This window comes from Rhineura floridana, chromosome 2, assembly GCF_030035675.1.
Source record: "Rhineura floridana isolate rRhiFlo1 chromosome 2, rRhiFlo1.hap2, whole genome shotgun sequence".
NCBI lineage: Eukaryota > Metazoa > Chordata > Lepidosauria > Squamata > Rhineuridae > Rhineura > Rhineura floridana.
Genome location: NC_084481.1, coordinates 48565570 through 48580754, shown reverse-complemented (window position 1 = coordinate 48580754; position 15185 = coordinate 48565570). Strand labels below are relative to the sequence as shown.

General features: G+C 39.5%; 1 protein-coding gene across 1 annotated transcript in view; it reads right to left on the bottom strand.

The window, feature by feature from the left end:
* LOC133376447 (sodium channel protein type 1 subunit alpha-like) overlaps nt 1-15185 on the bottom strand; it is a 95825-nt gene that overhangs the window by 15104 nt on the left and 65536 nt on the right. Inside the window, exons 18-21 of the mRNA XM_061608582.1 lie at nt 11013-11130; nt 10247-10401; nt 7478-7651; nt 5474-5596 (exon numbers count right to left, since the gene is read on the bottom strand). Of these exons, the coding sequence (XP_061464566.1) occupies nt 5474-5596; nt 7478-7651; nt 10247-10401; nt 11013-11130 (570 nt within the window). The remainder of the gene's footprint in view (nt 1-5473; nt 5597-7477; nt 7652-10246; nt 10402-11012; nt 11131-15185) is intronic.

Here is a 15185-nt window from a genome sequence, read left to right as displayed (position 1 = left end):
AAAATGTCCCTGTCTATAATTTAGGTGTAGGCCATTCATATTTTTAAAAACACTTTTTGCATAGCCTAAGTTCCTGGAAAAATGTGTATCCAAGAAATTAAAATTAAAATTCCTAGGAAATTTGTTTTACTAAAAATAGAGCTATAGAGCAGAAGTGGTTTCAGTAGCAACTTTGGGTTGGCTCTAACAAACAACAAGCATTAGAAAAAACTACTACTGCTGTTCTGCAAAACCTTGCAAAAGAATTCCACACAGTGCAATTCTAATAGCAGTTTTCATGCTTCCACTTGCAGAAGGATCTTATCCAAAGGAAGATCAATGGATTTATGTCGTAATCCTATGCGCATTTACCTAGTAGAGGGACTTACTTCTAAGTAAACATGCTTAGGATTTCACTGTTACAGCAAATTCTTATGCATGTCTACCCAGATTTAAACCACAATGAGTTTAAAGGAACGTACAGGCAAGTTGGGTATAGCAGGGTTGGGGAACCTGTGGCCCTTCAGTGTTGTTGGACTCCAATGCCTATCAGCCTCAGCTGGCATAGCCAATGGTCTTGGATAGGGTTGCCAGGTTCAATCCCTGAGACTGATCCTGTATCTTTAGGAGAAAAGAAAGTCAGCCAAGTGCAGGTGTTCTTGCAACCCTGTAATGGGAAAAACCACAAGGTGGAACAACTTTTAAAGATACAAAAGACCTCTTGGAGGCTGGGCCTGGCAACCAAGAGGTCTTTTGTATCTTTAAAAGTTGTGCAGGGGGAAGGGAGAATTCCACCCTGTGGTTTTTCCTATTACAGGGTTGCAAGAACAGGATCAGTCTCAGGGATTGAACCTGGCAACCCTAGTCATGGACGACTGGAGGTATAGTCAAACAACATCTGGAGAGCCACAGGTTAGCCATTGCTGGTGCACTTGATTACAGCCTTGGTTATTCTGGCATAACACTCTAATGTGGAGTATGATTAGCCCTTTCATGAACAAAATGGCACCTTTGACTCCAACCCATAGATTTTAACATTCGAGTTATGCTTCTCCTCTTTCTTGTCACTGTGCCCTGCCTTATAATGTAAAACAGTCAAGGAATAAAAGCTGTGTGAAACAAGCAAGCTATGAAAAGCAATTATTGGAAAAGATTAAGGGGGAATTAGCTGCTTGCCTCACCCCTAAAAACAAATTAGCTATACAGAGATAATTTAACAATTAAACCTGGAAAAAATTAAAATATGCTTCTGATTCTATCAATTATAAAAAGTGTTATTACTGTATCAATGTAACAGGCGTTTTTAAACACATCTGCTGAGTTGTATAGAGGAATGTTCAGGATATCAATTTCTTTTTAATGTTGCTGCCTCAGAAACTGGACTGGAAATTTGAAATATGATAAAAATTTAAAGCAATCAGCCAGAAATGTGCATAAAACATGCAAAACTAAAACTGCAAGGTGGGATTAATTTTTAAAAACTCCTTTTCTGCTTTACTGCTCTAAGAAAAATATATCAAGCATTGCATAACATGCCCTCTTCCAGTGAATTTACACATAAACACATGCTTTATTGCTACAGAAATCTATTGTCTAAATTTAGCAAAGCAATGGATATTGATTTTTCTACATATACAATAACAAACATATTTTGAACAACTGCAAGAGCATTATATAAAGCAATAGGTATATTCAGATCTCACTTTGCAGATAGCTATAAGCATAGATCTACTTGCATTCAGATTAGAATATAGCGCTCAATTTGTAACAGATTTAATTCACATGAAAGCGATTATTTACTTTGCCTTCCAGCACCTCTGTGGAGTTAGGATGGTTTAAAATTACTTTTAAAAATATTAAAACACTTGCCAGAATAAAAGAACATACTTGCATTTTAAAAATATTGACTTTAGTGAAATTTTCCTCTGTCCCTATGTGAGTGTTGAAATAGCTGAATTATACTTCACAGACTTACATTATCCTTAGGTCTTGGATTTGTCATCTGCATAGGAATAATTTTACCAGTTTTTGAACAGAGACATTAATCTAAACTTGCACATTTAAATATAAGAATGCAAATATGTGAAAATTGAAACAATACATGGGGACAACAGGTCAGAATTTTAAGTTTTAATGGCATGGGAAAAGACTGAAAAGTCTCTTTAAAATGTTGTATGGCCCATTCCACCAGTCAATTAAATGAAACCAAATGCATTTTATAGCACAAAATGTTTTTAAAAAGACCACTTTGAAAGGCCACTGTAAGAACAGGATGTTGGATTAGATGGGCCATTGGCCTGATTCAACAGGCTCTTCTTATGTTTTTCTGTTAATTTAATTTCATTTTACCTTAAATTCATTTAAATTTGAACAGTACTTATTATTGCCTACAAAGGGTGTCAATATAATTAAAGGTCTTTTATGCAGCATTTTTCCCTAGTGTGTTCCACTTCTTAACTTTGTAGCAGCTTTCATCCCTGTGAATTATCTTCAAATTGAGACATCTCCTAAAGCAAAAAACAAAACAAAACAAAAACCTGAAAATGTTGCGGGCAACAAATGGGCTGTAGTACTACTGCCTGCCACCCTTGGGTCTCAAGTGGCCTTCAGTCCTATTTGACTCTTAGGCAACCACAGAATCAGATCTCATGAAGCCCCAGTTTACGCCAAACTCTGCATGTTGCTTGTCAGAACAATCTGATCTTAACGATTTAAGCAGGGAGTGAAGATTGCAAAAGACCAACAGCAGTTACTATTGGAGAAGCTTTTGAGTCCCTTCTCATTTCCACAGCATAAAGGTCTTGTAGAAGATTAGTAGTGCTTAATAGCAGGGCAGTGTTGCACACCTGTCTTCTCTGCATCAAGTGTCGCTGTCAGTTGCTGCCATGGCCACAGCATGCTGAGTTCCCCATGCCTCATCACTCCCTTCTCAGGAATTGGAAGCAATGGTCAGCGTTGGGAAGGCAGGTGAGAAACGTACCCTGCCTGCACTGCCCTGCTGCCCACTACTGCTAAGACATAAAGATGTTATCACATAGCAAACGTTGTGAAGCATCCTAGCGGGCACAGAGTGCTTGCAGATGGGTGGATCAGTGCTGCTCAGGCATGCAGGTTTTTTCACATAGTTGGCACCAAAATGCCTGCCCAAATTTCCCCCCCCTCAGTTTCGTCCAGATTTACCCTTTCTGCAGAAAATCCGATAAACTTAAACCTGTTGCCAATTACTTGTTTGCAATGTCTGAATGACCTGTTTTCAATACTAAGCCCCTATCCGGAAGCACTCACAGTCTGTTGCTACATTCAGACTTGCTGAACCACAGGTCAGTGTTGCATTTCTCGTGGAACCACTGCTCTCCTCCAAGAAAACAAACAGGCATTAATGATTTGCACTCATTTCCCTGCCACCTACCCAATCCTGCCTTTGTCACGTCCCTTCAGAATGAAGTTGCTGAAATGAAAACTGTCTAAAAAGTGTGTAGTTTAGCACATCAGTGACTCCTTTGAGAGCTGGTCAGTGATATGTTTTGAGGCTTTATTTATGTGAGTTCCTGTTCACGAATCATTCATTAACAAACACTACTTTCTGTGAATGTACAGTATAGCACTCTTTCTAAATGTTGGCCAAGGGCTTTGTACAAATAATGTTTATTGTTTAAATTGATAGCACCCTTTATCCATCTAATCTGTTTATAATTAACTTTGTATGATCAGGCAGGAGTTATTTGTTTTGTTCTTTGGCTCACTGAGAGAAACCCTTTAAGAGAGGGAAAATGCACAGGAAATGGTGAAAAACTGATACCGTTGTGTACTCAACTCCTTGGTTCCTTCCAAATAGCATTAAGGTCACAATGGAGATTGTGAATGGAAAAATGAAATTATTTTTCAGATTGCCATATTCTTGGTACTCATATTACATGAACATTTAGCATCATAGCCGTTCTTGAAGGTTATTTAGAAGTACAAAGGACAACATTTCCCCAAACATTTGTGCCAACAAAAACATATTTGCAAGAATGTTCATGAATAGTAAATAAAAAGAAGTATGAACATGGATAAACCAAACAGTCAGTTGAAAACTGAATGAATGTTTGTGAATGCTACAGCAATTGACCAGCTCTTACCCTATTCGACTGCTGACTTCTCAATTCATGAATTTCTTGTTTAAAGGGATTTGTTGAAATTAAGGGGTGGTTAGATGCACCTGAAATTCATGTATCGAGTCAGTTTCAATTTACAATATTTCTTCTTAGAAATTTGAAGAAAAGATATGCAACCTGATGGATACAATTTGAGGAACTGAGCTCCAGAATTCAGAATTTTGTTTCATGGTACTGATGTGGCATTATGTCTAAACACTAATTAGACAGCATGCTATGTTATCAGCTATCTCATTAGAAAGATTTCCTTTTATCATTGTTCAAAAGCTGTTTCCTCTTATGTTTCCATGAAGTGGCAAAAAAAAGAGCATTCTCTAAAAATAACAGGTTTGAATAACATGCAGTTTTGATTAGGTTGTATACAGAGGGTAAATGAATGTTTTCAACTGAAGGCTTTGGAGTTTCACTGGTGACTTCAGTACAGGCACAAATTCACCCTGTAACTTTAGGAACAGAACAGGGGTGTAGTGTGGTAATGAACTTTTCTGAGATAAATATTAAGCAGTGATCCTGACTTACCCCAGAAAGAAAACATATAATACTGCATGAATTGTGTAGATAATGCTGGGAAATTGCTGGAATTATTTTAACTGTTTTTAAAATAATTAGCTATTGTGAAAAAGATAGAAAAAGAATCCATTAAGTTGTCTGGTTAAATTATTCATTTAAACAAGTTGAGTCCAATTGATGAGACCATAAAAAATTAAATTTTATTGAATTGTATATATGGAATGATTACTAGTTGTCCTTGTATGCCAGTATGTTTAAGTAGTTCACTGTTAAAAACTGAAAGAGGCACCTATTTGGAGCCCTGATAGTAATCAAATTTGACCTACTGAATGAAATCCTAAACTGAAGCCAGTGTAAGTGTTACTATTAATTTCAGTGGGAATAAATTAATTCCCCATTAATTCAAATAGTAAGACAATGCACAGATCTGAATTTACGAGAGCAGCATACCATTTTTTAACCAGCTGTGTTGGCATAAGCCAGATCATGAGGTACAAATATTTAATTTGTTGATCAGGAACAAATTACACAATATCCACTCACCTTTAAATATTAGCAAATCTGCTTAAATGCACTTGTGACAAACTCCTCAAATTGGCTAGAAAGTAAAGTAATATAAATGCATACAGCTAATGTGTGATTTTGTGTAGAGGGTTAAGATTCACTAATGAAGTCTTTTGCTTATCTACTACTGATAAATATGCAACAGAATGAAAGGGCAGCATTTCTGCATGGATTAGTCATTCCTTCTAAGACATGCATGAAACGTTTCTTACATTTAGGCATGCATTTTATTTATGATCAACTTTTCTCTCATTTCATCTTACCCTCATCCCTTCAAATCTTGACAAGGCTCTTAAAGGTCTCAAAGCTCTCAGTGTCCTAAGGGACTTAATGGCACCAAGTTCTGAATAACCCAATGCAGTCGCTGTTAAGCTAACCAAAGATACCTGTTAAAAAGAAAATAGAAAATCACCCCTTTGCATCATATTATGTTTAAAGACTTCTGTATTCAGGACTGTGTAGTCTGGAGGAATCACAGGACTAAAAGCACTCAAAAGGTCATTGTCCTACTTCCTATACCAACTTAGGATCCTTCGTACATTAGCTCCCACATAATAATAATAATAATAATAATAATAAACTTTATTTCTACCCCGCCCTTTTTCCAATAGGACTCAGAGCGGCTTACAACTAAAAACAACACACCATTAAAACATACAAAGTATACAGTTAAAAATAGAATTAAACTTTGAGAAAAATTAAAACCGTAAAACATACATTAAAAACAGCAGACAATTTAAAATAATAAGACCATATAATGTAGTCACCAATCCTAGGACACTTAATCCTAGTCGTTCTCTATCCCAAATGCCCGTTGAAATAAAACAGTCTTTACTTGTCGCCGGAAAGACAGCAAGGAGGGAGCTAATCGCACCTCACTCGGAAGGGAGTTCCATAGCCTAGGGGCGGCCACCAAAAAGGCCAACACATGAGAGTTGGGTGACTGCAGTGGCCAAATGGTTTCCCCAATTCACTCTGGACATGCATAAAGGGGCCTAGCACAGCTGAGTCTCTATGTGTATACATGAAGCATTTCAATACAATAAGGAGTCGTAAAAACACACACTTCCACTGTTGTGGAGGACCACTGGAGTACAAGATGGGAGGTTCAATACAACAAGATTTTATTTTTAAAAACCTGGCAAATCTTTCTCTGCAGTAAAATATGTAAGACTGGAGACAATTATCCAAATTACTTAGGTTTTAGGTTCCCTTTTCATAACACATATATATTCTAAAATGAATATATGATTGAAATGTTGTTCTACTAGAGACTTTATTTGCATTCTATCATCATGCAAGATTTTAATGATTTTTCATAAATGCAAAGGAGCATTCCAGATACTGTGGTTTACATTCATAATGATGGGGCATGTTGTCAGCACCGCTGCTACAGAACAAGGGTGACCAATGTAGTGCTCTACAGATGTTTGGGACTACAATTCCTGTCAGGCCCAGCCAGCATGGCCAATGGTCAAGGACGACCAGCACTGTAGTCTACAGCATCTGGAGGGCACCATATTGGTCAACATTGCTGTAAAATATAAATCAGTAGAATGCTAACTGGGAATCTTGTTAATACAGTGCTAATAATTTATACACTGTAAAGTTTTACCACAATATTTTATTTGCAAAAGGCCTCTTCCAACACAGTATTTGGCAGTCACAGAATCATTGTTGAGCCTTTCTGTGTGGAAATGTTAACTTTAAATCCACTTAACTTTTATGGTGATGTATACATGAACTGAGATCTATTTCTCTGATCACTGCATTACTAAATTCTCTCCCGTGAGTGCCAGTATTATACTGGAATCAGCTTTTTAAAAAAAGATTATGGTATGCATTGTATGATGTTGATCAAAGTGAAAAATAAAATAAGGCCAAACGAAGACAAACAAACTTCAATAACAGTAACAATTTTTGAAGGTGGTTTAGTACTAATACTGAACTCATTTTCACAGTGTGGATCCTTATATATCCAAAATGGCACAATCCATGAACAGTAGGAAGAAATCAGTCATCTTGGGGTTATCCCAACCTTTGTAAAGGTATAAAAAAATTAGGAGGGAAAAAACCTAAGGAGGACTGAGCATGCACACGCATGAGGATTGGCACACAATGTTGATTTACTGTTTAAGGGGTGAGGAGCAGAGGGGAATGGCATGGAGATTGTGGAAAAGGTCATGGCTAATGGGCTGACACCCTGAACAACAGGAGCACACCACACTTGTACACAAAAAATTTTTTTAAGACAGTAAGGTACCTACATCAACAATCAGGAAATCCAGCCAACACCAGGCATTAGTGAAGTATGTTTGATAGCCATATGCCACCCATTTCAGAAGCATCTCAAGAATGAAGATATATGTGAAGACTTTGTCAGCATATTCTAGCATAATCTTGATCGTTTTCCTCTGTTCAATGTATATGTCTTCAAATGCCTGCAAATTGTTTAGCATTAATTTTTATTAAGGTAGGACTGGTAGAAAGCCCTACATTTCACCTTCCTTCTCCTTTCGATTTTAAAAGCATTTTCACAAACCTTTCAGAGAAGTTCTTCTAACTCTAGAATAAAGGAGAATGACACACATTCCAGCCATTATGAGTGGCTGTCTACGATAGCCAGCATGGTTTTTTCACATCCTGCAATGTTAAATTGAAAATACCCCCATGCCATTCTGATGCTTCCCATAAGCTCATTTCAAAACTCATATTTGCTCATATTTTAATTGTGATTTTATTTGTTGTACACCGCCCTGAGAGCTTTCTGCTATAGGGCGGTCTAGAAATGTAATTAAATAAATAAAAATAAATAAATAAATAAAACAAAACCTTACAAAACTTATAGTCCTGAACTCAGAAACGCTTGCTTAACAACCCTCTAAGTTTTCATGGTGATACACAAAACAGAGAGAACTGAGAGTCCAAAGTATAAAAAGCGAGAAAAAAATCCAGACCCGTTAGACTTCTTTCTGGCAGTGGTCTTGTAATTTGCTGAAATTAATTAAAACTCAGCCATGTTCACAGACTATCTGAAATCCTATTACTGGCCTTGCCCCATACTCTGACTTTCATCTTCTGCAGTTTAAAAGTAAAAAAAAATGCTTGGCTGATTTTTACTTAATTTAAGAAATTTTGTGTTGAAGTCTATTATAATGCTGGGCATGCTCAGTAGGAACTGTCGGTGTTCTAAAAGCCAGACACAGCTGTTTGGCTTGGCTAGGCTAACAAAGTGGCCACAACCATGTCAGACATTTCTTTCACTTTAGACTGTCATGGCTTCCCCCAAAGAATCCTGGGAAGTGTAGTTTGTGAAGAGTGCTGACAGTTGCTAGGAGATTCGTATTCCCCTGACAGAACTCCAGAAGCCAGAGTGGTTTAACAGTCAGCCCCTCCTCTGGGGATTGTATCTCTGTGAGGGGAATAGGGTGTCTCCTAGCAAATCTCAGTACCCTTCACAAACTACACTTTGCAGAATTCTTTGGAGGAAGTGAAATAAAGATCTGGTGTGGATGTGGCCAGTGACAGCTTTGGTTTAAATTTGGGTGGGAGACTACATGTGCCTGCTGTGGAATAAAAAGGTGGGGGAAACCCTGAAAAACAATGATTCTGTTCACAATGTTTTCCTTTTGGAAAGGAAAGGGCTTTCTCTCTGCCCAGTGCCCACCCACCCAATTTCCTCCCCTCCCCCTCCTCTTACCTCCCCATTCTTCCCTGCCCCTCCCCTTCTGCCCCTTCCCACTCCTCCTCCCTCCCCCTCCCCCAGGTCAGTTTCACGTATCCTAAGCATGATTGTACACAAGTAAATCCTACTGAACTCAAAAAGAATACAAATGTTCAAACCTGCCCTCCCCTCCTCCTCCCTCCTATCCCATCCCTTTTGCCCCTTCCCTCCCCCTTCCTTTGCCCCTCCCTCCCCATCCCCTTCCTTTGTCCCACCTTCCCCATCTCCTTCCAATCCCCTCCCCCTCCTTCCCTCTCCTGTCCCCTCCTCCTCCTCCATGGTCAGTTTTACCTATTCTAAGCATGATTGCACGGGGGTAAATCTCACTGAACTCAATAAGCATTCAAATTATCAGACCTGCCCTTCCCCCCTCCCTCCTCTGCTTCCCCTCTCCTCTCCCTTCCTCCTCCCTTCTTCCTCCCCTCCCTTCTTCCTTCTTCCTCTTTCCCTGCCCACTCCAGCCCTACCTTCCTCCCTCTTCTCCTCCTTTCCCATGATCAGTTTCACCTATCCTAAGCATGATTGCATGGGAGTAAATCCCACTGAAATCAGTAAGCATGCAAATGATCAAACCTGCCCTCCTCCCCCCTCCCTCTTCCTCCCCTACCCCTGACCTTTTTTTTGCCTATCAGTGAATACTAATAGTCCATCTGTTCGACATCTTTGTAATGGTTGACATTGTCTGCAGATCTGTCTTGTAATGGCAACACAGGATCTTTTACTATATCTTATAGACTATGCGTGTTACCCAATTACTGTCCCTCCACTCATGAAAGGTATCTGTCAGCAGAACAGGGACAAAGTCAGTTTTTAGTAATCCCCCCCGCAGTTCTCTCTACCAAATCTGCTCCAGAGGGTTGTGTCAGGAAGAGTTCTCAAAAGGAAGTTTGAGAAAGGCTGCAAGGGGAGGAAGAATTGTGAAAAAATGGCCTCTCTCCCTGTTCCACCAACGGATGTCTTCCATCAACAGAGAGGAATACCAAATGAATATCACCACTGTCTCTGCAACTGCCCCCTCCCCATTTTTTATAAACAAAACATAGCTAGCAGAGGCTGATATTGTACATAATTGAATGGATGGGCTGAAACAAGTCTAAATAATACAACTGATTTCCCATCTCTTCTGTACTTCCAAGTAGGTAACTTACAATCCTATTTTCTCTGGTTCTGCCTATGGCTTGTACAAATAAAAAAGTGAACAGATCACTTTGTGCAAGGTATTTAATGGATGCTAGAGATGATTGACAGCAAGTGTACTCATCATTCCAAGGGTATTAATTTTTTTTTTTAAGTATTTTCTGTTTTGACTTACCAGTGCACCACTGCTAAGAAGAATCATAAAGACAATGAAGGTTTCAAACCAGTTGTGTTCAACAATTCGGAAACAGGTTTTCCTAAGATTCCACCATTGTTTTCCTCTCCCCTCTTCTACACTAACTTGGCAGCACTTGAATCTTTGTACACAACCTAAACAATATTACATTTGGAGAAGACAGAAGATAACAATAAGAACAACAACTTTCTTATTTCTCACAGTAACATCTGAATTATTAAGTTCTAGTCTTTCTGCGAAAATATTTCTTCATGTAGACCAGGTATGGCTAACCCCCAATATCAGGGTCTGATCTGCCCCCCCCAAGAACTTTTTTTCTGGACCTCCAGCACTCCATGATTTTGGTAGCATCAGCAAAAAGAAAAAATAAATCAAGCAGATATAGCACTGGAGTGGGTGGAGCCCAGCACCCTGATGGGGATGCAAATTGCCTCCCACTTGATTGTTGAGCAAAGGGGGGGCAATAAACCCTCAGCTGATCTGCACAGATTAGCTGGAGGGGGGCTGTGTGCCTATGTGAATGCCTGCCTGTGCTGTATACTTCTGTGCATACGTGGGCGAGTGTGCTGTGTGCTGTGGCACACCATTAGCATGTACCGAGGGTGAATGCAGTCCTTAACCAAAAAAGCTCAGCCATCCCTCATATCAAATATGTAAACTTGGCTCACTTTCCTTCAAAGTTCATTTCCTCCAGCAATAAAACTAAACAGAAGCCCCATAAGCCTATCGGATTTTTAATACTGACCTTCTGTAAAACAAGCTTCCGGTTCAAGTGCTTCCTCAGGTTCTACTTCCGGTTGCTCTTCAGCAGGAAGTCCAATATCAACTGTGCTTCCTTCGGATGAGCTAGAAGTATTTAGCTTCTGTTAAAGAAAAAAATAAGGGGTAGAAAAAACATTGATTAAAAAACAGTAATAGTTAGCTATACTTTAACATCTGTTCCATAAACAGTTTGCGCAGTAATCCTATAGCCACTTTCCTGAAAGTAAGCTCCGCTGAACTTATTTGGACTTATTTCTGAGTAGACATGTATAGGATTGCTCTTTTGGAATTTTACAATTGTCCCCCTTAGGAAAACAACAAGCACCATTATGAAATAAGCACTGTAGATTTGGAACTGGTAGGTATGGAGGGAGGGGGAATTCAATTTAATTTGCATTTAAAGGTGAAGCTATTTAATTCACACTTTCTAATACAACATGCAAACTGAAGCACTGCCATCCTTCAAAATTCACACTTCCCCAAAATTTTCAATGCAGTTCTCCATAAGAACGCAATGTGTGCAAAAATGCAAATATTAAGATAAAGTATGCATAAAATGCATAAAGCAGTGAATATAACATATAAAAACACATTACATTAGGGAAAATAATTTTTTTGCGAAAATGCAAAATGCCCTGTGCAAAAATAAGTATATTACGTAAAATTGCATGTAGAATGTGTATATTGGGAGAAATTTGCACTAAAATGCTGTTGAATTTTCATGAGGTCCTTTGGGCTTTTTTTAAAAAAAGTTTGCAAACTGTTTTGGAGAACTGAAGACTGGAAAAATGAGAAACCACAAGAAACTGAAATGGACAGATTTGTCCATTCCCTACTGGTGGGTGGAGTATATTGCACACAAAAGTAACCTTGCTAATATACAGTTGCTAATAGACAATCTACCTACTTACTGGAACCCAATGGGGCTATTTTTGAGAAGACTGTACAGTGCAATCCTATGCACGCTTATAGGGGTGTAGCCATCCAGGATCTTGGAGGGACTTAGACCCCTTACTTTCTGGGAGCAGGGTCCCAGCAGGGTCCCTGTATCTTCACCATCCTATAAGCCAATAAGCATGACGGGAGTGTGTTAGCCACTGAGAAGAATCTTCTGAGAATCTCCTTGTTGTTTCTTGCTGATTGGAGCCAATCAGAGTGAAGGGAGGTGAGTCTGCCACTGAGAAGATTGTTCTCAGTAGCTAACACTCTCCCATTTCATGCTGATTGGCTTCAAGGGATGTCTGTTATTGTGAGAGAAGGCACTCACTGCAAGGACTGAGGAGTGTGGAGATGATGATTGGAGAGCAAGCGAGTGAGGGTATGTGGCATGACTCATGAAGGGACCCTGCACTTCTGAATTTGCCACTACACTACTGCACACTTACATGGGAGTAAGGCCCACTGAACAAAGTGGAACTTAATTTTGCGTAGCCATGTATAAGACTGCACTGTACAGCAGACTATCAGTGCTTTCTTACAGATTCCTGAGAAGTTTCTGTACTTGCATCTAAAAAGAGAAAATATGGCTATACTGAGTAAAGAAAGAGGAGTAAGTAATGGGCAAAATTTTTGACACCACCATTTGCTGAGTACTGTAAGTTTTATTTTTGAGGAAAAGATGATAGGCAGTTCAGTTCCACCCAAGACTATTGCTAAGAAAGATCATAGGCAGAGAGAAGCATGTGTCACAAGGAAGACAGCAGTATTCTACCCAACATGGCGGCCTCCAGATGCTGCTGGACTCCTACTAACCATAATCCCTCATCATTGACTGTGCTGGCTGGGGCTGATGGGAGGAGTCCAAAAAATCTGGCAGGCATTTTCCTTTACTAATAAAAAAGCAGTTGAGAGAGAACAGTTCTGATAAAGCCATTTTGAATCTAATGGCAGTTTAATACCAAAGAGAAAGTTCAGAAGACTAGGTAAATTCTTGGTTAGAAAAAAGGAGATCTATCAAGATGGGAATGTTATACTCCTGGACAATTTGACAAAGCAGTTGAAGAATGTATTCCACTAAAAGGGGGTAAGAATCTGAGAAGTAGAACAGGAAAAGATAAAATGAGGAGGAAATGAAAATGACAGAGATTGGACAAGAGAATGGCGTAAGACCAAGAAGGAAAATGACATTATATCAATAAATGTTTAGAATGTGGAAGTGTTATGGGCTGTCTCAATGTATTTAATGTATTTAATGTTGATTTCTCCCCTAAGAGTCCTTAAATACATGTAAATCCTTAGGTATAGAATATCGTATGTTCAGATGTGTGAACCTCCTCATGATACTGTACATTTTAAAAGGAGTGGTTTTTTTTCTTTTTGCTTCCGCTCTCCATTCAGACATTCTGGGAAGTCAGCCAGCTTTCTTACTGTTTTGTAAACAAAGTTGATAAAATGGTCTGGGAACCATTCCAGCAGAAGGTGCCTTATATGGAAAGTCCGGATATGTAGTCTGTAACATCTGCATATAACTAACTACTTCACCAACTAGTTAGCTAGTTAGATGGTTATCAGCTGCCATCTGAGATGGAAGTCAGAAATGGTAGTTGTGCAGCTGCTAAGCAAGGTCATGGCCTTGCTAACACTCCTATAAAAGGAAGAGACTTTGCACAGCAAGCTACCAGTGCTTATTAGCCTGGTCAAAGATATAGCTGCTTCTGCCGAGGTCTGCCTCCCACACTGGGTGAGATAATTCCATTTCATTCTGGATACTACTTAGAAATGTATTAATATGGAAATATAGTAATATAGAGAGGTATCCATATGGATATGTATTATTGTTATTATTAAAATGTACTACCCACCCTTCACCCAGGGTGGGTTACAACAATTTTAAAACACATAATTAAAAACAGTTAAAAATAACCTAAACAACATCACAGAAAATAGGGTGAGTCCTAAAAATATACATCTCAGCTGTTGAAGGCCAGTGTAAAGAGGTGCGCCCTCCGGCATCGCCAAAAATTGTACAATGAAGTTGCCAGATGCACCTTGGTGAGGAGAAAGTTCCACAGCTTAGGGACTGCCACAGAGAATGCCCTCTCCTGCCCCCCCGAGCTTCCAAGGGTGGCGAAACTACCAAAGGGTTCCCCTCTGCTGATCTCAACACCAGAGAGGATCTGTAGGGAAGGAAGCGGTCTTTCAGATATATGGGTCCTAAGTCTTTTAGGGATTTAAAATATTAACCTGAGCACCTTGAACTGGGCCCAGAAACGAACTGGAATCCAATGCAGCTGTTTTAAAACAGGGATTATATGAGTTCTAAAAGAAACCCCCACCAGTAATTTGGCTGCTGCATTTTGGACCAGTTGAAGTTTCCAAGTCATCTTCAAGGGCAGCCCCACATACAGCACATTGCAAAAATCCAGTCTGGAAGTTACCAGAGCATGGAGCACTCTGGCCAAGTTATCTCTGTCCAAAAGGGGCCAAAGCTGGCGAACCAGCCAGAGCTGGAAAAAGGCACTCCTAGCCACTGAGGCTGCCTGAGCCTCAAGTGACTGAGTTGGATCAAGGAGTACCCCCAGGCTGTGGATCTGCTCCTTCAAGGAAAGAGCAACCTCATCCAGAACAGGCCGTTATAACACCTCCTGGACATAAGAACTCTGGACACATAATACCTCTGTCTTTTCAGGATTCAGCCTCAATTTATTAGCCAACATCCAGTCCATCACTGCCTCCAAGCACCGGTTCAACACCTTAACTACGTCTCCTGATTCGGATGGAATAGAGAGGTAAAGCTGGGTATGCTGCATGTGTTTTTAAATTGTTTTTTTAAAAATGTGTTTTTAAATTTGTATATTTGTTTTAAATGTTTTAATTGTTGTAAACCACGCAGAGAGCTTCAGCTATGGGATGGTATATAAATTAAATAAATAAATATGGATGGCACCTCATTCCAAATCTCCTGATCACAGCTCCCAGTGGCTTCATACAGTTATTAAATAGTATGGGAGACAAGATCAAACTCTGCAGAACACCACAGGATAATTCCCATGGTGCTCAACTGTAGCCTCTCATAACTACTTTTTGGAAGCAGCTCTGGAGGTATGAGTGGAACCACTGAAGCATAGTGCCCCTAACCCCCACCTCCTTGATATGTTCCAGAAGGATATCATGATCACCAGTATCAAAAGCTGCTGAGAGATCAAGGAGAATGAGC